The sequence below is a fragment of the Diadema setosum genome, chromosome 17 (assembly GCF_964275005.1).
Source record: "Diadema setosum chromosome 17, eeDiaSeto1, whole genome shotgun sequence".
NCBI lineage: Eukaryota > Metazoa > Echinodermata > Echinoidea > Diadematoida > Diadematidae > Diadema > Diadema setosum.
The window spans coordinates 30,868,695-30,896,612 of NC_092701.1; the positions used below are offsets into that span (position 1 = coordinate 30,868,695).

General features: G+C 39.0%; 1 protein-coding gene across 1 annotated transcript; it reads left to right on the forward strand.

Moving 5' to 3' along the window:
- Window positions 1–223: 223 nt before the first annotated feature.
- LOC140240595 (uncharacterized) lies at window positions 224–26,253 on the forward strand. The gene is made up of 15 exons (XM_072320355.1): window positions 224–707; window positions 1,727–1,778; window positions 2,563–2,776; window positions 3,811–4,009; window positions 4,445–4,575; window positions 5,203–5,270; window positions 6,608–6,821; window positions 8,114–10,913; window positions 11,326–11,366; window positions 16,973–17,017; window positions 18,589–18,714; window positions 19,493–19,575; window positions 20,262–20,389; window positions 22,564–22,687; window positions 25,595–26,253. The coding sequence occupies exons 1-15, from the start codon at window positions 297–299 to the stop codon at window positions 25,699–25,701; spliced, it is 4,743 nt and encodes a 1,580-aa protein (XP_072176456.1). The 5' UTR covers window positions 224–296; the 3' UTR covers window positions 25,702–26,253.
- The last annotated feature ends 1,665 nt before the right edge of the window (window positions 26,254–27,918 follow it).

The window sequence follows — 27,918 nt, forward strand, 5'->3', positions numbered from 1 at the left end:
TTCTTTTTTGACAAATAATTACTTGTAAAATTACTTGTAAAATTCTATGTCTACTTTAAAATTGTGAATGTTTTAGAGGTCGGAAAAAATAAGTGTTTGCAGAGCGGAGGACTAACTAAGTTTCACTATTGTGATACATATTCATCAATCATGTAAATGAGCACTGAAAGCAAAATGGCTGCCTGTGTACACCATCTTTGGATCTTCTGTGTGAGGTCGTGAGTTAAAGCAACATGCAAACATTTGGATAAAACTGACACATTTTGGTGCAGAAACGGCACCAGTAATTCAATACTATGCAGACCATATCTCCAACTGAAGACTGCGTGAAGCCGGCAACTATAACATGGAAAGAACCAATCGAAGTCGCGTCGCCTCTTCGTGCAGGGAACTCTTCAGCGAACGCCAGTAGCACTCCGCCGCTGCCGCCTCCCGGGCCTGTAGGCGATCACTGCGGCACCGGTAATGGCAGCCCGACTTACAACAACGCATTGCAGTCTCTCAGTCCGATCCAGCAGCAGGTTGCAGGAAGAACCCATAATGGACATCAACTAAACGGTCAGGCAGGCGTAGACTCGTCCAGACAAACTGGGGTTCCTGACGATGTGATGGTAATGCCTGCGATTGACTCAAAACCACAGACAGCCTCCCCGACGGCTCAACGAAAGACCATCCGATCTCGAGCTCGTCCTCGCAGACCAGAAGAGGTCGGTGTCCGTAATGTTAAATCCACACAAATTGATTTTTTTTTTTTGATCACTTGTAGACTAGAAGTCCTACAGTTGAATGTCTAACATTACCAGTAGACTGTCAGTAGAAATCTACATCATACATATAAACGCTTTAATGTTAATTCTAAATTACTATAGAGTCTAAATACTAACGTTAATACGTTACCTGTGTTACGCTGTGTATATTCCAACTCCAGAGTCCAAGTTCAAACAAGTTACAGCTAACTTGTGTTAGCAGCTGTAGAATACACTGACCACTGTATGTTAAAGAAAATATGTAATTGTTTCTACATACAGTCTACTGTGTGTGTATTTCCTGTTGTGAATATTATGTATTCTACATTATGTAGACCTCGACCCTATTCCTTCAATGTATCGTAGTTATGGGTAAACTCGGCATAGCGGGTATTTAAAACTCGGCCCCCAGCCCGTGCATTATAGTTGTAATGCGCGTGCTGCAGGCCGAGTTTACCCGCTAGGCTGAGTTTAGCCTTAAAGGGAATGTACAGTACTGGTAGAGATGAGGATTTAAGTTTATAACATTTTTTTTTTTTTTTTTTTTGTGAGATAATCAGAAATCTGTCACAAAATATGAAAGAGCATGTAATTTCAAGAAGGATTCAACGTTTATTTGATGAACATTGTCCTTTAAATGGCTGAAATATCCAAAAAAGCCATCCTGATAAACTGAGACAGGACACAACTTTTAGAATGTCTTTGTTTTACCTAGTTTTTAGATATCTCGGTCATTTCAAAACCGATTTTCATCAAGTAAACTTTTGATTCACCTTAGAATTGTATACTCTTTAACATCTTAATACTAAAGTGGATTCTAAATATCTTGCAAAGCGTTATAAGCTGAATCCTCACCTCAACCAGTACTGTACAGTCCCTTTAAGTACAGTGTATGTACAACAACCTGCCTGGACTAGAGGTTTGTATTTTGTAGTTCTAAAGCTTGAACTTTATATTTTTCCTTTGTTCCATTTTTGCAGCCTGCTCCATTCCTCAGTGTAGACACACTGCCTGCTGATAAAATTGTCCTAGGTAAGACATGTACACCCAAGTTACCTATTTACATTGTACATAATCAGTGAAATATTGTTTATTCTGAGAGGTTTTTTTTTTTTTCTTTTTTTTTTTTTTTTTAAATACCTGTACCTCCACTGGTCCATAAATTCTAATTGTAGTGATTTGATGTGAATAAGACTTCATTAAGAGTAGATCCTACTCTACATGTACAAGTACACGCTGTATGTGCTGGTGAGAGTGTCAGTTCAGCAATTATTTTTTACGACAGGATCTGTATCATGTCAGATATTCATGCTCATTCTATAGGTAGCATTTGTAATTTAAGGTATGCACAACAATGGGCTATTGTAATCTGCAACACAGTAACACAGTGTTAGAGTTAAGATGCATTGTAGCAGTGACGGTAAGCTCAGTTTACCAACTGGACAGGTTCATGACTGCATGCATGTTAGCAAGAGCAACACAATGCAGTTAATGCTCTCTCTTTCAGGATTGTAGCAGTAGAATTGTATTGTTACGCATAATTGTTTTGTTTTTGTTTTTGTTTTTGTTTTTTTTTTTTGCTTAGAAACACTGTATTAAGCCCATTACAAATGTACAGTAATGTATTTATTATTATTTCTCAGTCCAGATTTTCTCATATGCATTTAATTGCTTCAGTCACATGTTTAATTCAGACAACTTCCTTTTTTTTTTCTTTTTTTTTCTTTTTTTTGCTGAAAATTTTCCTAAGCAGCCTCTGAATGTGCTAATGATAGAGGTGTCTCATCTGTTCTTAATGCTTTTCTTCTCACAACAGAGGCTAAATCACATGCCACCACAAAGCAACAGCCAAAGAAGACCAAAAATGTTTCTAGGCGAATTAGTCCTGACTTCATTTCCCCGTCCATTGGCAAAAGGTCCCAGACCCCAACAAATCCACCATTCTCCCCCTATGGAGGAAAGTCCACCCCTCGTTCTCCATCGAGAGCAGGATCATCGGTTCACAATTACAATTCCTTCTTCACTCACAAGTAAGTCTCATCAGTGGCTTTTGTTGTGAAAGACTATTAATTGGTTAACCCGTGGAGGACGAGTCCCGAGTATGCTCGGGCAAGCGTCTATGGGAAATGCGTGTTGTAGCAAAATCAAACCATCCTCAACGGGCTAAAAATCAGGTAATTGGGAAGACAAAAGTTAAGTAATCATTTAGAATTTGACATTACATGCTTCATTGCAATTGGTGGTGAAAAAATTAGAATGTTAGTTAGAATATCGAATGTTTCAGACATGTATCAACCATGTTTGCACATAGTATACTTTTACTTTGTTCTTTTTCCATCTCACATAATACAGTAAAAGTGGGGATTTTCACGGTGTGGAAATTTTTGCATGACATGAAACTAGCCCAAAAACGTACTTTGCATTTGTTGTTATTTTGTGCTTCTTATACATAATATACAAGTACATGTATGTACAGGAATATTTCGATTCCAGGGAATTACAAACACATAGAATTTGGCTTACCCGTCAATAAATGCAATCAAAATATTTCTACTTTGACGGTAGTTCAATAATGGATCTCTTTGATTGCAACTTATTGCATAAGTAGTGATCAGCTATGTGTATTTTCTTTGAGAGCCACTTTGCTTCATCTTAGATGTGTGTACGATACAGTACAAAGTTATTATGCAAAGCAATGAGAATGCAATTTTTGTGACATGCTGTGAAGTGTATTGTGCATATATTGTCTTTTGAGAACGTGACTGGTGATCCCCTGAAACAAACAAACACACAAGCAGGCAAACAAATCAAACCAAACGAAAATATGGTTGGATTCCCAAGCACAGAAGAGTTTGTTATTTTGATAATTTAACCTCAGAAATTTGAATGAATATTTCAGGTTGTTTTAAGTAAATTAAAGAAAAAAGAAGCATTGACTCCAACAGTTTTTGCCACATAAATCATAACGTTCAATATGCCGTTTGTCTGAATAGAACTTTGGTGCAATCATTTTAAAGGAACATGAACATGTGTTGCCCCCAATTTTTCTCTTCCATTTTGTTAGAAACTCTGCCTTCTTGGCTGGTCCACCATCTCTGTGGTCACTGGGCAACAGGTTTTGGCCTCACCAAGCCACACCGTCTGAGGGCAGGCGAAGACTCGCCCCTCTGCAACCCAGCATGGCTTTGGACTCCTCTGCCTTCAAGGCTAATGTTCATGTGTCACAGCCTTTCAAGCATGATGTTAATGCATCCATATCCACGGTAAGCCCTTCTTGTAGATATGTTAGCACACTAGGAAATTAAGACAAACATCTTTAAAAAGTCAATTAAAATAGAATGTAATCTATGACACTGTCCAAAAATTGTGTCAATTTATATTTGGACTTATGTCTAATGGATCTGTTGTGTTATTATTTTGTTTTGTTTCTATTTTTGGTTTGATGTTAAAACAAGGCTGCCATTCAAGATTGGTTTCATGCCTGGTGATCTACACATGCCTTCTGACTATTTCATGAATAAGACCTTACTGCATTAAAGGAAGAGTTTTATGGTTTGTTAATGATTTCCTTCATCCTTTTAATGCCTCACATTTTCTTTTTTTTTTTTCCCCTTTTTTTTAAGCCACAAGCTAAAACTTCAGCAGCACGTAAATTTATAGCCAGTAAGTTTACACACTTGTACCTGTCCCTTTATCAGGAGCGCCCTGTGTCGCCAAGCCAGGAGATGAGGGAGAGCACCCTTGTAGCCCTGCACGATGTCAGCCGGGCCCTGGCTCGACAGCAGGATCCTCCTGTCAGTCGCAAAGGTGGCAGACTCCTCAAAGGAAAGTAAGTTTGCTCTCTGACCTTTCATTAGTGGAATGAGTAATGGATAGAAGCAAAGAGATGTTTAACTTTTCTTCTCCTTCCACCCCCCCCCCATGCCCTTCGCTTTATGAATAATCTCAAATGAAACATCATACTCAAGGTCATCAATCCAGTTCCTGTCAGAGCTGTCTTATTTACAACGTAGACCATAAGTGTGTTTGTATGTGTGTATGCATGTAAGTGTATGTGGGTGTATGTGTGTGTGCCTGTGTTAATGCACACTTTGAAGTCAAAACAGTAATGTAGATTTGCCTTAAAAGCCCATGTGCAATTTTGAGTAGCTGACACAAGAAAGATATGATCAGTAATCCTGATGGTCAGATCATCGATTTGTTACTCATCAAACCCATCCCTAACCCTTTCCCTGCTGAAAGCAAAAATCTTATGGTGTGTTGTCCTTGGAAATGTTGTGAAGGTTTTGCTGGTCATTGTACACACGTACATGATCAATTATTCACAAATTTCAGCCATGTTTCTTCTTCTAAGTCAACATAATCGTTCAAAAAAACCAACCCTAGTCCATACCTCTTCATGCAATTTTATGTATACTATATATCCCTATAAATATGTATATTTTCTTTTTCCTAGATTAAAACCACTTCACACATTCCAGTTGGAAGGACCACGAGTAGGAGACTGCCAAGGAATCTTAACAGGTACAGGAAAAATAGTGTGGAATAATTGATTTTGCTCATTTTCTTCTCTCCATTTAACCCAAGTCAGGAAATTTTCGCTGACCTCTTTTTTTACCATAATTAGCATAGTGAAGATTAATCAATCAGTGTGATTAATAGGAAAACTAATCAGGGTTTTATGAGTTTTATGACAGAGCACTGTTTTTTGAAGGAAATGTACACAACAATACAAAATTGTTGCCGTTTTGGGTAGTCAGGCATTTACAAAAATAGTTGTGGCTTTGTAACGGTAAGTGCGGATGCCACAAATTTGGACTCAAAAGTTGTGCGAGACTTGAAAAAATTATGTTGTGGAGGACGCAGAATTATAAATTTCATATTTTCTGTTTGTCTGTAATGTCAACTGAGCTCTGTAGTGGAAGTGATGTTACGTGCAGTGTTTGTAGCCAGCGCTTTGCTTGTAGGCGCCGCCATTTTAGGATTCCACTTTTAGGCCCCACCCACTTTACTGTATGCTACTGTTGTGCAGAGGGTACGCAGAAGAAGCTGAACCCCTTTATACACATATGGAGTTCAGTGTGCGTGTTCTTCAGTGGAAAGTCAATGTGGTGTGAATTATGAGCCGCCAAGTATCGCATGGGCTATTTCGTTACGAAATGACTCTTTAGTCAATAGAATGAACATATCCTAACGAAACAACTGGTTTCGGGACAAAACGAACATTTCTTCAACGAAACGACTATTTCAAAATGCCATTTTGTCGACAAAATTCTTCATTTCATATTAATGAAATAGCCATTTGACACTTGGCACTTTATTGGCGCCCCATAGTAAAGTCCCAAAATGGCCGCCACTGGTCAGTACTTCTGGTGGCGTCAAAACTTGCACCCACATGCGCCGAGCTTAGTGGCTTTTTTGGTGTGTAGTTATGGTATTGTTTTATCTAAGAGGAGAGAAATCTATCACCCTATACAGGCAAGCCCCATTATAGCAAAGTCCTTGGGACTTGCAGTTTTCTTTTGTCGTATTGAAATTTTATTACAGCCGAACAAATAAAGTATTTGAAGATAAAATGACAATAATTTTTGACCTGACTTTATATTTTGCTGTAGGAAATTTTGATGTAGCCATGTTCATCATAATGGGATTGCACTGTTCATTAACTTTAGATTTTGTTTTGCTTTGGTACAGTGTAGAGCAGAATTACTTTAAAATAATTCATACCAACTGTTCTCTTTGAGTAGCTGTGTAAAAATGTTTAATGTTTCTACTTGATTAGTATCTGTGTGAACTGTTGTGAAGGAAGAATGCATCAATATGAGAATGCCAATCAGCATCCAATCCCATTCCAATCACAGAGGACAAGAGACGCCAGACCCCAAACAAGGCTCGTCTGATCCAGAGAAAGCGAGAGCTGCTCAGCATGCTGCCCCCAGATGTCTTCCAGGGGACTGGTCCGGATCCGGGACTGGTGCGCCCTGAGACACAGGAGTCAGTCCACCGAACCTCCATTGTTTCTGCCCTCTCCCTTGATAGGGAGTACAGCATCCTTACCCCATCCATGTACGTAGTGTCAGTCAGCCTTACAAGACTCTACTAACTTACATAGGCTAGGGTATTTTTTTAGTTGTTATGGACTCTAGATGGGTTTAGCTAGCTCTGACTGCATTAAAGGTCCAGTTTACCTTTGGGAGCAGTGATTTCAAAAATGTTCAATATATCACATTTGATGCATATGTGTAGGTCTGTTGTATCACAAAACATCCTACCATATAAAACTTTTGCAATAAAGCCTAAAATATGGGGAGATATCAGCATGCTTCTCAATAAACCATAACTGTATACGGTTTAGTCTGGAAGCATTCTTATTATAACTATTGTTCACATTTTGTATACTACAATACTTAACATCGATTTACGGATTCAAATTTTTACAGTGGTTGTTTCTAGCCCTAACTCACATTTTAGATCTATTTTAAAGCACTAATGTTGGGTTTTTCTTTCATCTGCAAATGGTAAATTATGCCTTTAGTTGGCACATGTTTCGACTGATGTACACAGAGTATTTATTAGGGTAAGACTTTTATAAATGTATATACTTCACACCAACACTGAATATTGCTCTTTCTCAATTTCATTTTTGTTGTTGTTGTTGTTGTTTTTTTTTTTTTTTAGTACCCTTGGTTTGGAACTTGGTTATCACTATAAAAGTGACAGTCAACATACAATGTAGCAGTCAACCAGAAGCGTCTTTTTTTTTTAGATAGATTTATTCATACCGTCCACCAATTCCTGTAGTTTTTCTGTTTCTCCTATGTATCTTGTATGTATATCTTGTGTGTTCCTAAATTCCTTATATCCCATGTTTTGTTTTGTTTTACTCTATAACATTTAACTTTTGTGCGTAAATAGTCATTTGAATGCAATAATTGGATAATGAAAACATTTACTGCTTTGACAAAATTATAGCACACAAGTAAAATATGAAACATCCCTAATCATATGATTTGGCATTCCAATCTGACACTGAATAGTATCACCAAGTCCCATTAGTCTGGTATCAAAATGTGCTAAAATTATCAGAAAGAGAGAGGGAGAAAAAAAATGGTCATTACAGTTTAACATAAAGACTGTAGCCATATTAGAAGACAGTGGAAAAAAACATCCAATAGCAATAGTGGCAGTGTTTGATATCAGTAGTATATCTTATTATTGGCAGAATGTCATTTATTGCGTGCGATTTTGAAGAGATGCAGAATTGTCATTTGCAAACTGAATTGTACCTATGGAACTTCTTTCTTTGTGGAAATGTAGTTGCATACAATTTGATTTGCAATTCTCTACCTATGTGTACTCCCCAACAGGCAACATTCTCCACTCAATAATGGCCACCTGGTTTCTCAGAGTATGGTTGAGGGAACAGTTCCCCAGGGACCATTCAACAGTGTTGTCACCATGGCAGACGATACCCCTGCAGCCAGCCAGACATCGATTGGTGGTCAAGGTGACATTCCCCTATTGGTAGGGACAGACGGCTCTGATGGCGAGACGAATCTCAAGAATGAAGCACATGGAGTAGATGCAGTGAGACCACAGAACTCAGAGAGACTGTCACCAAGAGGCGATGGTGAGAGGATATCTGATGCTGTCAGTGAGGCCAGCATGGGCGACTACCTCAGCGAGGGGGGTAGGGCGGAGATCCTGTGCAACATGGTCAGCCGTGTCAAGAAGAGCTCCCAGTCCAGTGCCAAGAGTGAGACGCAGCTCATCGATAGAGATGATGAGCCCTCAGATGCCACGGAAATGGAAGAACTCAATGACGTCTTTCCTCTTGACACATCACACCAGAACGGTGTGAATACTGGGCAGGCAGGCGACAGTGAATTTAGAAATGATGCACAGGACAATTACGATAGCAGTAAAAACGCCATTCAGGGTGACAGTATGCTTAACTCTGGTAGTGATCTTGAAAAACCTTCATCTCCAGCTTATAGCAATACAGAACAAGTGCCTTTGACCACACCTGAACAAAGAGAGAGACATATTAGTGGAAATGACAGTTTTCAATGTAATGATGTGCAAAGAGAGATTGTCGAACAAACTGATACCTCTGTACAGGTTTCTGGAGAGGATCCTGCAAGTGCCATTGATGTTGAGCCTCGAGAGCAAAGTGGAAAACTTACCAGATATTCTGCTATGGAGGACTTGCAAAGTATACAGGCATTATCTGATGCACCAGAGTGCCATCAATTCCTTGACCAAAGTAAATTAGATCATCAAAGCAACTTAGAATCTGAGAGATGTAATGAAAGCTTATCTCTAGAGAGAATTTCACCAATGTCTGGGAGGATCGAAGCTACAGATGACGCTGCCCACAAAACAGTGTCAGCTGTAAACACGAATGCAAATGGATCATGGCAGACTGCACATGACACCGCAGCAGATGCAGGAACAGTTCCATTTGTCACTGAAAGCAGTGAGCAGAATACATGTGCGCAGCTCAAAGACAATGATTCACAGATTGCAGAGTCTGTAACTTTGATAGACAGAGGAAGGATAGAAGACACAGCAGTAGAATGCAAAGATGTGAACAGTCCTAGCAACTTGGAAGCAGATTCCCATGCTCTTGGAGTTTCAACGGGTGAATTGATATTTGCAGAAGAAAATTCTGAACTTAATGGTGACACTAATAACAAAAATACAGAAGCGCCATTGCAGGAGGAGAATGGGAGTGTGCCCAACAGTGATGAAAATATGTGCAGTGAAAAATCTAGGATACATGAGCCAGAATCAGAACAGGTGGATTCAGATCCACCTTTTCAAGATGGCTGCAGTGTTCTTCCAGAGCAGTCAGCAGAATCCCAAGTACTTGCGACCACTGAGACCCAGGTGGGAGTGACATCAAGTGAATTAGCACAGGCATCCCCTGAGATGAAATCAGAGAGTGATGTAGTTAAGACAGCCAAAGAAGAGACAAATGTAGATGGTAACGGTACAAGCGATACAGAAACCATTCATCGTGAGCCTCAAACACAGGATGATGCCACAGAGGGGACTGGTTTAGAAAACACACATAGCAATATTGATCATGAAGATGATGGACAGGAATCTCGGCAGGAAGGAGATAAGAAAGAAATTGAGATGGATGAAACTGAAACTGATGATTGTGAGGGCAAAGAAAGTGGTAAAAGTCACAGAAAAGATGATGATGGTGATGGTAGTGGCAATAGCGGTCAAGGAGATAACAGTGGTGGAGGAACTGGTAATGGAGCAAGTAGTGGGGGTAATGGTGGGACCGGTGGTAGCAGTGGTAGTGGTCCATCAGGTGGGAGTGGCTCTGGAGAGGGAGATGGTGATGGCCATAGGGGCGATGGAGGCTCTGGGAGAGGAAAGAGTGATAATGGGAACAACCCTGACAAAGAAGCTGATGAAAAAGTAGATAAAACCGAAGAAGCAGATGAAACTCAAGAAATGTGCTTCAAATCCTTAGAACAATTACTAGCAGAAATAGTAAGTACAGCCTCAAGCAGGACACAAGAACTGGAGTCCTATGATGACATACCAGAAGTTGATGACCCTGTTCTATTCTGTGGGATATGTGGCTTGGATGAGGATTCTTGTGTCTGTCCAAACAGCTCTCTTCAAAGACTCCTTCATGAGGATGATCTTCCCATGAACAGACCAGAACTTGATGACGACTTTCTTGAAGACAACACCCACCAGCAGAAGATTGTCCTGGAATATAAGCTGCAACTTGGTGATCTGCAGCCAGGTTGTTACAGCGAGGACTTGGTGAGTCCTCGTCAGGTTTCAACACCTGCTCCGACGCCTGGAGAGCAGAATACGGCGGGAGGCTCTTCCAATGGCTATGGCAACATGATGCTAGCTACAGGGGTTTCAATAACACCTTCACAGAGACCAGCATCATCTAAGAACCGACCTAAATCTGGTGTGTCATCTAGACTGGCTAGGCAAAGCCAAGAGATGAGTAAGCCTCCCAAAGCAGAGGAGAAATTGGAAAGAGTGGATGTTGTCAGTGACAGTGGGTGTGGAAGTGAGATGTCTGAGGCTATAACACTTGGCAGTGAGCAGTTCAGTGATGAAGAGGACATGCACCATGACCTGGATTGTAGCAGCACCATTGATTCTGATTCAAGTCAACAGGTAATCGCAATTAGCATCATGTTAAACCTGATGGCACTATATGCAGGACTTTCTGGAAATGTCAAAGTACATTGATTGCTTCAATTTCTTTTCAGTTTTGATAACGGAGATGTTTATAGTGGGCATTTAAAGCATTGATCTTGTTTTACCCTGGAATGTCTGAATATACAGTAACTGTGTCATTGTAAGACATTTCATATGTTAATGAAGTACTTCCATCAATAGTTTTTGTTAGCTAAAGTCCATCTATCTTTATTTATTATCTATGCTAGACCCACATTTGTGGCGACCAATGCGTAGCACTTACAGACTTCACACAATGGCATGCATCAAGATGAAACGATCTGATTTTATGAACAGTTGTTTCAATGCCCATTTTTAAACTATACTTTTGTATTTTTTTTTCTTCCAGCAATGTGATGACCTTCAGATGAGGCCAAAGGAAAAATATGAGTGAGTAAAATGTTTCAACTCAGTTTCATTTTACAACCCATTTCAAGCTATTCATGTGGTATACTTAGCAATAGATCTGCTTTATTAGTGCTGTAACAGTTGAACTTAACCTTTTCCAAACATTGTGGTGGTATCATACAAGATCAGATGTATATCTTAATTGCTCCATCAATTGATCTTTGACTTTGCATTGCAATTCTGTGCTGTTTCATTGTGGTTGCTATCCTGTGCATGTCTGGCATATAGTTGTAGTCTGTCCTGTCTGTTTCCCTTTGTTTCTTTCTGTTGCCTCTTTGTTGTCTCTACATGTTGTATATAAGTACATTGTTTTTGTCTTCCTCCTTACCACTCTCCATTATCATTCCAACCACTTGTGTGTAGTTGTTGCCTGGAAGCATGCCCGTTTGACTGGGCATGTTCTCTGGATGTTAAACTAGCAAGGGCCTGCTGTAAACTGCATACAGAGCCAACTCTTCCTAACACTTAAATAAAACAGACTGAGTGACACTTTGCATTGTGCGGCTGATGCAGTAGGGGTTGTGATGTAATGGCCAATCCATAACCTGTGACTACAATTCCCTGACAGAGTCGCACATTGAAGCTGAAAATCAGTCATTTTCCGGCTTCAGCCGTGCATAAACTTGCATAAACATTTTCACTGCAAAGAAAACAATACATTTTTGATTGACTGTTGTAGCATGCATTTTTTTTGTTTTGTTTTATGTAAAGAGTTTTTTTTTTCCTCATGCGAGAGTGCTCATTTATCTGGAAATTGAGAGAACTTTATGCTCTTCACAAGAAAAATTGACTGTGACACAGAATTGACTTTTCTTTATCGTGCACGAGGTCACCAAAAATGGTTTTAAATGTCAATTTCAAAAATGTTATGCATTTTTAGAGGCTTATATCTTCAACATTTCATCACTTTCGGTTCTAAAATATTATAATGTTAACATTTTGACTCGCTCACTAATTCTGAAAAACAAAACAAAAACAAAACAGCTCATTCGTGTAAGCCGTCTTCATGGAGAGCACCTTCAGAATGTCAAAAAATGACAAAATGCAAAATGTGCCAACAAAGGTCAATAAAAAAGGGGACAATTTTGTGATTTTGTGTACATTCCTTAGGGAAGCAGTGCTTTGTGATGAAACTCATAAAAACTTGACCATTTTACTATCTATCACTTTCATTGATTAGTTTTATGCTAACTATTGTGGAAAAGTGATCACTTACAAAGTTTCCATGATGTATAATACAAACTAAAGAAGTAGACTCTCAGTGCTTAATGTACACGTTCAATGTATGTTTAATAGGCTTAAATAAGATGTTGGGCTCAATTTCCATTATCAACTATTATTAAATATAGGTATCTATAAATCTGTAAGCAGGTTTTAGATTTTCATGATTTTGATGATCATATTTTCAAGGTCATTTTCAACTGAGATCATCTCACTGTAATATCTCAGAAAATGCTCATAAATGACTACCCTTGTATTACAACCAGTACACTCCATTGACCACCTTTGTGTTTTTGAAAAAAAAAAAAAAAAAAATCAAGTATTAGTCATGCCTTAAAGTATGGGTCTATTACAGTGATAAAGTATTATGATTAGGTACAATGCAATTGTATTTTCATGATATTAGACTTTAGATACAGTATCAGTAGCAAGTCAAAGGAATATGTACTTTTTCGTGAAAATTTTACTTTTGTGGAATTCTCTTTCCATATATGTATATATATATATTTTTTTGTTATTTTTTAGATCATTGATGTCACAAACTGTTTTTGTCTTCGTAATATGAGAGGCGATAGCAGCACTAAAACTCTGATACTCATACTTTTGAGCCTACATGTACATTGTAGATTGTTCGATTTTCCTCAAACTTCATTGTTATGTTCTTCTAATATTGCTGTATCCACTCAATCAACTCAATCAACATTTATATTTGGAGAAACTTCCTGAAGCATTATTTTATGAAAGAAGAGAACACTCAGTGTTCCCTGCTACCATCACATTTAATTATCCATTGTGTGTGCTTCAAGTACAGTATATGTAGATGTAGATGTAAACCAAGACTGTGGATTGGTAGCAGGACAATCCAATATTGCAGGATTGATTTACTTTAGAACCTGTGTGATTTTGACTGTATAGTAATGGAATATCTCATTTCTCACTCAATTTTATTGCATTGCGCTGCCTGTAGATATTTGATTACATTACAAAATGGCACAAAGGTGGATCTTTTCTTCCCATTGTCATACATTGAGCAGCCTAGACAAACACGCACAGTGGCTCCACTGTGTATATGTACATGTTGCTTTAAGAGTAATTATTCTCACACTCCCCACATGCTGCATACATATTGTAGAGGTCTCACAATCAGCTACACGATTCGTAAAATGCAATATACAGTACAGTGTACTGGTGAATAAAAGGCCATTGATTGCTCAAGACTCTGCCAGGGGAATTTCACTTGCAGTTTCCATTGTTCAATTTCACAGTGCATACTTCGGTGATGGTGCACATTCACATTTGCCCTTTACCACCTATTTTGTACTTAAAGGGATGGTACAGTTTCCGTTGAGATGGGGCTGCAAGTTTCCAACAATTTTTTTAATGATGATTTTTTTTTGGAGATAATGAGAAACCAGAGATATGAAAGAGCATTATAGAGAAATTCAAAGTTTATTTGATGAAAATTTGTTTCGATTTGTTTAAACTGAGTTATCCAAAACAAAGCAATCATAATAAAAGGTGAGACCCAAATTTTATTAGGATCACTTTGTTTTGCTTTGCTTTTAGATATCGCAGCCATTTGAAAACCGGTTTTCATCAAATGAACTTTGAATTCCTCATAAAAGTTGCATGCTCTTTAACATTTCAGAAAATGGTTTAGAAAGTATCTTGCAAAAAGTGAAAGGCTACATTGTAAATCCTCGCCTCAACCAATACTACATGTACACCATCCCTGTAATCGGTGTATCATCCGTTAGTGTTGTACATAATTGTGGGTGATGTGCAAGTGACTGAAAGGACTTCTGCTCATTTTAGAGTGAGTTTGGTGATTTCACAGAGATACACCATGCACAATGATCCAGGATCAGATGTGAGACTTGTACAATTTATTCAAGAAATCTTTATTTGCTATGATACACCCCATTTTTTTTTTTTTCCGCAATCGCATGACCAGTGCAATATGCTGATGTTTTCCGAAAATTCTGGAAATTGCAGCCATCAGCATTGAAGTACAATGATACAAAGAGGGGTGCACCATGCATGACATGAACACTACAGATGAATAATATCTGACTCCCAGATCAGGTTGGCTAATTCTGTAAATAATTGATATCTATGGTACTTGACATGACATTTTCATTAAATTTTCCATCATGCAAGTGCTCCACTGAGTGCCCCGGTGTTTGTTTTTTGTCCACTCATCCCAAGTATACTCCTGCGCTGTATGAGAAGAAGCTGTGCTGTTGCTAGGCAAAGCTGGGCTATTGAAATGAACTTCATTGGCAGTAAAATGCACCTGCCGGTGGATTTGACAGGAAGCAGCGTCATATAAAAGAATAGAACAGCTTCCATCAAGAACAAATTGACGTTTGGAAGAGAGTCATCCATTCCAGTTCTTCCCCCTCCATTACCTCTCAGCATCCTTTAAAAGTTTTTTTTTTTTTTTCTTCCCATTTCTCTCTCTCTTCCTTTCCTTTCAGGGTATTAATCAATTATTTACAGCGTTGAATCCATCTTCATGGGGAAGGTGTTTATCACCAAGTCTCCTCAATGACACCAGTGGCATATAAATTGCTGAATGCATGGCAAAAATTCATCTCCAAACACTGCTGCCCCGGAGAGGCAGATGGTTTCGGATTTTTGGGTTTCGATGCGAGATACGTATTTGACTTTGGCCATAATTGCGCACAATGCTCAGCAGGACCCAGCAGTGATGACTGTGCAGCCTGCCGGTCATCAAGGAGTTACCTCAGTATGCACATTGTCTACCTGTCTTTTGGGCAGACGACTACCACCGAATAGAATGTGACAACATCATTTGCTGTCTGATATTTTGAGCACCACATCTCCTGCGCATCTCTGTGTTTTGGAGTTGTTTCTTTGTGGCGCTGCTGTTTGAAGTGGGTTGCTTTTGCAGATAGAAATAGAGCGAGGCAATTAGTGGAATACTCATCATCATCTCCGTGAGAATTTCATTGTCTTTCGTGAATGCAGTGAAGCGCTCTTGTTGATATGCAATTACCAGACATGGTCTGATCAAATATGCTGCCTGACCATGCCGTTGTCATGGAAATGGTTACAGTGTTTTCTATTTTGTGTTTCATGAATCTGCGTGCAGGAACAGCGCCCCCAGACAAGCTATAAAGGCGATCAACAGCCTCATATACGTTGTCAACTCTAGAAAGAATAAAAGGTAGCAGCAGCCAGTTACACTACGTAGAAAGCTTCTTGTGGGAGAACTTGTTACATGTACATGTACCTCTCGCTCCTGTCAGATGGGTCTGCAGAGACAGTTCTGCAGTCTTACGTTGTTCAGCTGTGTGCCATTGCTTTAATATTCAAATGGTTTTAATTTCGGGTGAAATCCATTTATTTATATGACACCCTTCTTCAGCAGCGGCAGTGTTCTTCATGATTCCTTGTTTTGGGTGCAGCTGCTGACAAGGACATCTTGAGAACAATTCTTCATAGAACACCAACTGCTGGGCATGTACTGTAGCTTCAGACTTAAATCTATGAGAAATGATGATCTTGTGAGATGAGGTTGAAGAGCGACTGAAAGTTCATAGACTCTCAGGTGTGAGAGTGAAATAGGTTTGCCCTAACTTTGCTAGCGAAAAGCTCTAAGAAGCTGAGCAAAGCTCTGTGAAGATTGATCAGCTCTGGATGACGCTTCAATAAAGCAAAAGAAATGCTTGTATGTTGGCTGGTTTGCTGTCAGCGATTAGTGGAAAGCCAACAGTACTCTTAGTAATGTGTTGTATCTAAAGCGGATGGATCCATGTGAGCTGCCAAGAGTTTGATATTCATTTCACAATGTGGAGATGCCAATACACTCTGTATGTGCACAGCGTAAGACTCAACACTAATACACAATGTCTCTATACACTACATCTTGCATGCCGCAATTCATCTACCTTCTGTTTCCTGCAAAAACAAATTCATGAATTTTCATTTCTGTTTCTCATTGCAATATGTTGGAGACAGGCACAGGTTTACCAGTGAACAAGGGGAAATCTGACTGTCCATTGCAGCATGAAACACTACACATTCATTTTGGAAGTAATAATATACTGTACAAGTGAATTTTGCAAGTTAGAGATCTTTTGTGCATTTTGTTTTTGAAGATCGTTGCCTGAAGCTCCTTCTCAGCATGCCAGCTTTTTCTTTTTTAAGAATGAAGAGCAAGAATTAATAGGCAAATTGTATACAATTTCACTGATCTTTTTGTGATTTCCAGTAAATGCAAGTTTTACTTTAGGATCCAGGGAAGCAAAATGTTGATGTCTGAAGTTCTGAAATGTAAATGTTACAATCATGCACCTTCATTTTACACATGTGTATTGTTTCATTATCTATTTTCTCAGGAGTGATGCAGAAAACCTGAAGATTGTTGCCAGAACCAAGCCAAGGTGTGTACTGTTATATGTTGTGTATTCATTCCATGGCATTAAACTATGCGTAATACCATTATGTATGAAGCTCACAAGGATGCTAATGTGTGACCAAATTGCTCAAAACCCACAAAAAGTAAGCCAAAATGAATTTTCACTTTTCTTCATAGTTTAAAAGAGTATTCTCTAACCTTTAGAATGATATATTTAAATCAAGTTAAATTGGACCATCCTAACCCATTCAAAAAGTAATTGAAATGAGACAGTTTAGATGTGCGATTTCATAGGAAAGGGAGAAAAGAAGATTTAAAGATTAGGGTCACTCAGGCATGCTGTGCTGATGTATTAATAAAAATCACAGTGAAAGCAGCACCTGTCTATTAAAAGAAAATATTGTTCAGAAAAACTAGTAATTTCTAATTTTTTTGGTTTTGTTTTGAGATGCCAAATTTTGATTGTAGGTGGAGAAGAGATCACTGTCCCAAGTATCAGACAAACTTTAAAAATTTGAGTCCGTCAACCCAAATGACCATTTTGGTTGATGACAGAGAATCTTAATCTGCTACATTTTGTGGGTTTTGAGCTGGGCAGTCACATGATACATGTTGTGTTTGAGACATACAATTTTTGCATTTCTGAAAATTGATCAATCGCATGTATTCAGACATGGTGTGGTTTGATAATCAGAACTTTAACCTCATAGGTGCAATGTATTCTGCTGTTCCTCAAAATTGTTTTGGAGTTATGAAGTAGATCGGGGGTGGGGCAGATACATTTAGAATGATTCAAGAGTTTATCAATTTGTTTTATTTTGGCAGTACTATGTAGCACATTTTATAGATAAGACATACATTATCACCAATACTTAAGCTGAAATTGTATAGTGGGTCTGCTATGAAACCAATACTTAATTTTCTCTAGGGGTTAGAAATACAAGTGATCAAGAATACTTCTGCAATTGCATGATCATTGAGAATGGTATTGATAGCATTCATTCATTTTTTTTTTCTTGCAGGAGAAGTAATATACACCACTCCACTGGGAATACGATTGCTTGCTCAATGTATCTGGGCATATTCCATTGTTTGTTTCTAAAGAAAAAAATATCTTTATTCTGATAAATTGAGTAATTGAAATTGAAACCATCAAAAATAATAGTTTAATTCAGTTTAGTAAGTAAAAAAGTTAGGCGTCACGTACAATGTAGTGTACATGTATACTGTAGGTGCATACACAACAATCAAGCATACCTGTCCGTACACATTGTTCGAATCTTCCATCTGAATAGTGTGCAGTACTGTTCACCTTAATGCAGGTCCTAAATATGCTAAATGGGCAGGTACATTATAATATAGCCCAAAGATATTCCTAGGGACTTAAGAGGGCACTTTTTAATTTATTTTAAATGCTCTGAACAATTACTGTAGGTGTATATGCCTGGTGTGAAGTATATCTGTGGTTGCGTGGAATAAAATATTATGGTATTCCCATTTGAAGCTGTTTATGAAACACACACACACACACACACACACACACACACACACATTATGACACCTTATACCTTTTTATTCTCCCCCCCCCCATGATAGACACGCTAAACACAATGTGGAAGCCCCCCTCGCTCCCTTCCCACCACTCTGCTTCAAGATCAATGCCAGACCACCTCCAGGAAAACTCTACTACTTTGCCTATGGACCTACCATGAATCCAGCAAGGTGAGGTTTTAAGCCATTCCACTGGCTATTTTTCATATGGAAATTACCAACTGCATGCCATTGATCATGTAAAGACCAGCAAATTTGGACAGGGATGATATTGAGGTTTCTTGAAAATACTGGAAATCAAAATTTTCAGGTGATTTTGATACATGGAAAGAGCAAAATATGTATATACTTAAAAAAAAATCTGAAATCAGATTTAAATCTAAAGAATATCATGCCTGTTTGGAGTTTTAAATAAAAAAAGAGAATAAGATGAAATTGTGTGGTTAAACTCATACACTGTAACTGGTAGCCATAATGATGGAATGAGATATAAGAATTATCCACTTTTAGAAGAAAATTTAAAGATATCCTGCCTTGGAGGCAATATGCAAAGTGTTGGTGTTGCGGTTGGTGGTGAATGGTTCCATTTGCTCTTGCGACAATTGCTCCCAAGAAATATCTGCATGCTAAGCCAAACATAAATCTACCCACAAGCATAATCTTAACCCTGAACCTAATCCGTACATCTAATTAAACCTAAAACCATATCACAACCGTAACCCTAACTAAGTCTTTTGAGAAAATAGACCGTAGCAATTGTCGCAAGAGCAAATGTTGTGTCGCCATGATGCATATGAACCATCACAAGTGATTATTTTCATGAATATTATGGACTAGTAATTGCCAAAACAAAAATATTGTGATGTACCAAATGCACAGTATCTTTCGCTTTATTTGTAAATGGTTTTCCAGTAAACCCTGTATTCTTCTTGTCATGTATCTGGCATAGATTGTCTATGTACATTGGCTCAGCAATAGACCAGCGGCTGTGGGGCATCTTGCATGGATTTGCCATTTGCTTTAATAAGAAAGGTGAGTTCCTCTATTGTCTCTCAAGATACAGTAATTCGCATAGATTTACCATGTGGTGCAGCCAGTTTCTGTGAGCAATGAGCTAGTACATGTTTGCATGAATGATATATTAGGTCAAACACACCATATTACAGTGCATGGATGAAACATATGTCCAAAAAGGTAAGTTGAAAGATTATTGTTTTGGACAAAATATAATGGAACATGGCAGGAGCAGGGAAGTATGGTACGGGTCCAAAGTCTAATTTTAGAGTCTGTGATTATGAATGCTCTGTACTTGAAGTGAATTGTTTGCAATGGCAACAGTCTGTGAAAACTATTTGAAAACTAGCATGCATGGATAACCATTAGTGAAACAATAAATATTGGTGGTATTGTTTGGTAATAATCAGTGGGGTATACATCTCATCAACATGGAACATGCCTTACATAGAGTATATCATTCTGAGGCATAATCATGCAACAGATTAAGTTTTTGGTGTGATTTAGCACCCAGGGTCCAAGTTGGTACAGTGTTTACAAAAGATAATCTGTTAGTTTCTCTTATGATCCTTGCCCACTCAAATGCTGTTTGGTAGACGGGTTAAGGAATTTCACTGTTGTCTGAATATTTCCAAGCATTTGTCAGCTTCTTGTACATGACACCAGACTTCTTGTTGTCTCCCTGACGATATTTTGCGGTACAGGTCAAGACAGAGAGGCAGGGGGATTTGCCAATATTAGGTTATCCCCAGAGAGCTCTGTGGAGGGTTGTGTGTACTGCCTCACCCCTGCGCAGCTGGAATCGCTCGACCAGTTTGTTGGCTGTCCAGAGGTAATACATTGACAACCTGTACAGTTACTTTGGTTTTGATGTGTGCAATAATGAGAATTTTGTTTATTTGGCTAAGACCATGACTTGTCAAATTTAGCAGAAGTTGATGAGTTGTGTGGATTCCTGCAAAATTAATTGTGTATTTCATATCAAAGAACGACAACAAATAACAGCAGTGCTGGCAGTATGCATAATTTTTTTATCATTTTTTATATGCAAAATTCTTTCTTTTTTTATTCTTAATATTGACAATGTGGAATTTATGTTGTCATAATGAGATTTGTATTATTTTGTAATTAATCAATTTTTATATTGTTTAAAAGAGAAAGAAAGAAAGAAAGAAAAAAAGATTGACAAAAACCAAAATAATGGGGATGGAAATTTACATTTCTCTTCTACTTTCATGATTTTCCCTACATAGCTTCCGACACCAGTGCATAGCATGCAGTGTGAACCTCACGTTAAGTTTTCCAAAGTGGAGTAAACACATTCTTCCATGAAGATTAAAGACGGTTTATGTTTTTGTTTTCTCTGTGTACATATTTAAGTCAAAATGAGATCTCTACAAGCAAGAGTACAGTGTGATGTCTCAGACCACTATATGAGATGCCTACTGTACTCGGCTTGAAACGATCAACTAATGTTCATATGTTTATACTTTTTTCTTTCTTTATTGTTACATCGTCGTCATTACTATAATTTTTATTGTAATTATCATATTAGTATAATCAGTATTTATATAAGTTCAAATTTCCCTGTTTCTGGCTTTATTTGATTTTTTTATACCCCCGCCAAACGAAGTTTGAAGGGGGTATATAGGAATCAGCGGACGGTCGGGCGGTCAATCGGGCGGTCGGGCGGTCGGTCGGGCGGTCGGGCGGTCGGGCGGTCGGTCCGTTGCAAATCTTGCGTCGCGAACTACTTCCTCAGTTTTCGACCGATTCCCATAAAACTTGGCACAGATGTGTGCCTTGGGTTGTAGATGTGCAAGACGTATTTTTTGACAGTACCCAAAAGTACGTTGCCATGGTAACGGCATATTATGGGCAAAAATGGGTACAAATCTTGCGTCGCGAACTCCTCCCACAGTTTTTGATCAATTTTTATGAAATTAGGTACAGATGTTCATCTGAATATGTTAATGTGCAAGACACATATTTCCGCAGTGGCAAAAAGTGTGTTGCCATGGTAACGGCATGTTATTGGTAAAATATAGGGCAAAATGCTTCATGGCAAAACTGCTTCATCAGTGTTCTTCCAATTCTCATGGAATTCATATTGAATGTTTGTCTTAGGATATAGGTCAGCATGACACATTTCTTGACAGTGACAAAAAGTATGTTGCCATGGTAACAGCTCACATATTATGAGCCAAAATGATGGAAAATTTTGTGTTGCAAACTACTTCCTCAGTTTTTGCCCAATTTCCATGAAACTTGGTACAGATGTGTGCCTTTGGTTGTAGATGTGCAAGACGCATTTTTTTTACAGTACCCGAAAGTACGTTGCTGTGGTAACGGCATATTAATGGCAGAAGATCAAGGAAAGATCTTGCGGATTTAACTACTTCCTCAGTTTTTTGACCAAAGCTTATGAAATGTGGCATACACCTTGATCTTGGTGGGAAGATGTGGAAGATATATTTTTCGGACGTGTCGGAAGCTGCGTTGCCATGGTAACAGCATATAAATGGCAGAAGATCAAGGAAAGATCTTGCGGATTGAACTACTTCCTCTGTATTCGACTGAAGCTCATGAAATGTGGCACACACATTGGTCTTGGTGGGAAGATGTGCAAGACATATTTTTTGGACGTGTCAGAAGCTGCGTTGCCATGGTAACGGCATATTAATGGCGGAAGATCAAGGAAAGATCTTGTGGATTGAACTACTTCCTCAGTTTTTGACAAAAGCTTATGAAATGTGGCACACACAATAGTCTTGGTGGGAAGATGTGCAAGACATATTTTTCGGACGTGTCGGAAGCTGCGTTGCCATGGTAACGGCATTTAAATGGCAGAAGATCAAGGAAAGATCATTCCTTGGGTAAGACTATTGTCACGGGGCGGGGGTATTAATTACCTTAAGTGATATTTCTAGTTTTTAATGCAACTTTCTCAGTGGTAAATGTTGCTGCAATGATTGTGACATGATGTTTGCAATTTCCTCTCTGCAGTTCTACACAAAGATTGTTCTGCCCGTATGGATGCTGAACTGCACAGACCCAAACGAGATGGGTGTGGCCCAGTACTGTATCCCAGCCGTGATGTACATTGCCCAAGACAAGTGGACTCACTTTGGTAAGTTTTGTATGTGTGTGTAAATGTATCAATTGCGTGATGACCACACTGCATGTGGGTTGCACAACCCTTGGTGTAGTAATCAAGCACCAATGAGCCTGTAGTCAACTACCTGTGTGTATATCATACACAGACACAGAGCAGTAATCAAGCACCAATAAGCCTGTAGTCAACTACCTGTGTGTATATTATACACAGACACAGAGCAGTAATCAAGCACCAATGAGCCTGTAGTCAACTACCTGTGTGTATATTATACACAGACACAGAGCAGTAATCAAGCACCAATGAGCCTGTAGTCAACTACCTGTGTGTATATTATACACAGACACAGAGCAGTAATCAAGCACCAATGAACCTCTAGACAACTACCATATGCACGCAGAGTAGCAATAGAGCACCAATGTTCCTCTCATAAAACTACTTGTGTGTATGTGTATATCAAACACACACAGCAAACACACAGGTTAGAAGGCTATTGATAAGTGATAGTGCCTGATGGCATTCAGATCTCAGACAGTACAAATTTATATGCATTTCAGATATATTGTTAAAGTAACCCTTTACTGTCATAGATATACAATTGTAGTTGCTCATATTTCACACATAGTATGCTTCATCATTATGAAGATTTTTATGCCTCTGCTGCGAAGTGTTGCCGGATGCATGATTTCTTCCTGATGTCTTCAAATTTGATATCACATTTGAAGAACTTTCACCTACAGTATAGATGCAGGGTTACAATTACAGCATAGTGCATGTCATATCCATATCAAAGTGTTCAGTATTTCTTGTGTGTTTCTCATTGGCAAATCCGTCCATTTTCCAAAAATCAACACCATATGTGACCGTGCACCCCTTGTTTTTAAGTGAGGACTCAAAAAAGGTGAAACGCGTCAACCAAGTCAATATTAATTTTTTTTATATTTTCTGAAAGAGCTACCCTTCTTCTGCATTATTCTTAAGTTTGGGATCGAAAAATGAATGGGAAAGTACCCTTTTTTGTAGAGTAGTGAGATCAGGTATGTCTATGACCCCGTTTACAGTGCGAGGCTCGGCCGAGGCTCGGCCGCGGCTCGGCCGCGGCCGAGTCCAGCCCCGCTTCAGTGTAAACGTGCAAAAGGCCAAATGCGAGGCCAAAATTGGCCTCGCATTTGGCCTCGCTCTGGAGGTGGTCTCGGCCGCGGCCGAGCCGCGGCCGAGCCCGGCCTTTTCTTGGTGTAAACGCAAACTGGGCCAATTGCGCGGCCAATTGCGCGGCCAATTGCGCGGCCAGTTTTAGTCTGGCTTCCAAACCCTCTGCCTGTATCTTTCGCTGTTCAGGACATTAACCCCCTCAACGTCGAAAACTAGTATAGTTTAAGGTGGTTTTGTCCTGCAAAGGATTTTTTTCCTTCGGCAAAGGCCTTTGCCCGAACGGCGACACGGAATTCAGTTGGCAAAGGGTCTGAAAACCAGACAATACCAAATTGCGTTAGTTTACAAGCAGAGCGCCACTACGACCAAATAATGAAAGGTTTGAATCGAAAGCGCGGCCGAGCCCAGCAGTGTAAACGGACAAAATTGCGAGGCTTGGCCGCGCAATTGAGGCCGGGCTGTAAACGGGGTCTTAGAGGCCCCTTTTCATTTCTTGATAATCTTTTGTACACTCTTCACTTTCATGTCTGATAACTTTTGGAGAGATAACACTACTGCTTTGAAAGGTGGCATTAATCATGAACAGAACATGTTAATAGAACATGCTCAATTTCAACTGAATCTGATAATCGCTTCATTGCTGTTTCTCCAGTGGTTTACATCCTTTTTTTTTGTCCCTTTCATCGCACAGCTAGTACGGTTTGGTAAAGATTGAGCGCTTGAATAGACAGATAGACCCTGTACTTCAGAGCCCTTTTTCTCTGTTCTCACTTTTTCAGAGTGTGTGCTTTCTTTGCAATATTTAGATAGGTTAGGAGAGTCCATTTCAATTGAGCTATACATCATTGCAAACCCTATAGTCTGCTCTTTCAGAATCTGCCCTTAACTAAAATTCCAAGTCTGGCGATTTTTGTTGGTTTTGTGATGCAGGGTGACATATTGTTATCATCACATTTTTTGCTTTTGTCAGCAAATTGGTTGTGAAACTGTTTTTACTAGTAAAAACATAAAGCATGGGATACCGTTGATGTATACATGTATAGAGGGGTTGCGAAACCTGTGGGCTTCTTTTGAAAAAGCATACTATTTCTTCCTCACATAGCTGGTGCTTTTTTTCCTGAATTCAACAAATCACTTTTTTTTTTTTTTTTTTTGGTGGGGGGGGGGGGGGGGGGAGTGGGGAAGTGCGTAGGAAGCCCTCTCCTATAACTTCTGTAGTGTTTTCTCACAGCTAGAAACTGAACAACTTTTGCCATGAAAGTAACCAGTGCTTATAATTTGTCATTACAGTATGCCTTTTCTTGTAACTTGGGCCCTCTCCTACAGATTTTTTAGTGGCTTTATAACCAGATCATCCGTGCCCTTTGACATTAGCTGTCCTCATATTGGTAGTGACAGCAGGGGGGCATTTCATGAAGGAACTTGTCGGATAAAATATCTGACAAGTCAATTATATCCGACAAGTTTTGAGAAATTCTTTAGTCTGATTGGTTGATTTCTCTGAACTTGTCGGATATAATTGACTTGTTGGACATTTTATCCGACAAGTTCCTTCATGAAATGCCCCCCTGATCTCTCACTTACTCTCACTGCTTCTACGTACCTTTAAATATTTCTCCTCCCTGTCCATGGCTGTCCCTACCTTTCTTCCAAGCCATTCGGCCAATCTCTATCTTACTGATGTTTTCCCATCTTTTTGTTCACCCCAAAACTTTTTTCCTCTTGATCACCTACCCCCCAAATCCTCCTCTCGAATCGCTAACTCTACAGATGATGCAGAACCACTATCGAGTGCATACAGCGTGCAGCAGTCACTGAAGGGTGGCGACCTCCTCTCTCCTGCCTACAGACATCACCTTGAGACCCTCGTATGCTAAGACCAAGCCTTATACTGCGACCTCCTCACTTCTTGAAAAGGACCAACTCCAAACGGCTTGCCTGACGTGCCTCCCACGATATCTCTTGCGACCTTATATGTTTCCCTCTTCGTTCCGAACATGAGAAACTTCACAAAAGCAAGTACAAAATATTGTTATTAAGGAAAGATAGAGTTTGAGAGGAAGAGAAAGGGAACAAGAGGGGAAGACAGAGAAACCTGACTTCATTTGCCTATACCCTATTTGTGAGTGACCTTGTTGTACAGTATATTGTGAGATATTTTATCATGGCCATGGAATGCCAATCCACAGCATGTACAATATAAAAGCATTGGTGTGTGCACTTTACCCAGTTGATCAAGCGTGATGCCGGTTTGTTCTTAGTACTTTTGGCATAGTATATACCCCATATATTCAGCGAGTCTAAATTTTTGCGAATCCGGACTTCCCGATCGTGGAGCCCTGTATTGAACAGAGAAATTTATACGCGTATGTCACTTTCAAATCGGGATCAGAGTCAATATTTTCGCCTGTCTTTAATTTTGCGAAGAGCACCTGATTCGCGAAATTCACAAAAGTAAAAACCTCTTGAAATTCACAAAAGTAAAAACCTCATGAAATATTCGGCATATACAGTAGACTTCAGAGGCCTTTGGCATTCTAAATCTGAGGTGATATGACTCTCTTTCTACACGTATGCATACATACATACACCTGTACATACATACATACATACTACATACATACATGCATTTGTATGTATGCATGTGTCTGAGTGTACATGTATGTGTGTGTTTGTATGTTTGCTGGGCAACAGGGGAACACATATGACAGGAGGTGGCATGAGTCTATGAAAAGGACAATTATATGCCTGAAGTATGTTTGTAGAAATCTCTAGAGGGTACCAAATATGATGGTGATGAAGCTTAGCACAGTTTTGTGTATACAGTGCACTCCCGTTACAACGAACACGGTTATAACGAAATTTCGTTATAACGATGTAAAACTTCTGGTCCCCAAATTTTCGCCATTAAAGTCTATGGTTCAAAATTCGTTTATAAAGAACACGGTTATAGCGAAATTTTCATTATAACGAAATCTTTTCCGAGCGCCATTGACAAAAAAACAACAAAAGAAATGTGCTCTGTTATAACGAACTGAGAATCGCTTTCAAAAATACGTAGCGGAACAAATATTTATAGCGTCTCTGCATGGGCGAATGCGTCACGTCACTGTGTGTTCGCTTGGTGTGTCACGCACAGTTTCCGAGGGAACTTGCGTTATTGTAATACAATAATCTGAAATTGAATAACTATTTGTTTTATTGTTCACATAGCTTTCCAGTGTATGACGAGTATTCAACAAACAGAATATCATATATGCATGGCTTCCTTGTTGTCGTTATTTATTGTATTTGTTCTGTTATAACAAAATTTTGTTATAACGAAAGAAAACTGCCGGTCCCGAGCATTTCGTTATAACGGGAGTGCACTGTATATTTTTACTTGTCCTGTTTTATCCAACTGCTTTGCTAGAACAATGTTTCACTAGAGCATTGTTTGACCAAAGTAAGACCACTTAACAGCAACTAAGAATTCTTTGAAATATAAAGTCTATGTGAACATGATAATTCTAGGTTTTTTATGCGTACCGATTTTAAATGGGATATCAGTGCCTGAATGTAGTGTATTGTGGAGAAATTTCACATTCTGTGACAGTAGCATGCTGTGTGGACTTTGTCACATTGACATCACTGATACACTTCTGGTCATTACAAGTATTTCATTAGTCACCAAACATTTGCAACCATATATTGTCCTGTTAGATTCCATTTATTGAATGATGAAGTGGATGGATTTGTGTATCAAAATATGCACTTGTTGGTTTTGTTTGTTTGTTTTTTATCATTTTCTTTTTGTTAAGTCTCATGATTATGATACACTCTGAAGTGTCAAATGTCAAGAGTGAAACCAGCAATTCTCCATACAAAATTCTATTTCAATTCGAATACTTCTCAGGTCATAAGGAAGGAGTGGGGTAGAGAGTCTGGCTTGGTTCATACCCCTCTCACACACAGCAAGCTCTTAAACAGGTCCAGTTATAGGGGAATTCCAGGCCTGTTGTAAATTAGTCTAGTAAGAAAGTAAACTCTTACAAGCACAACAGTGAAAATTTGTTCCAATTCGCAGAAAAATAAGAGAAGGTGTGATATTGTGA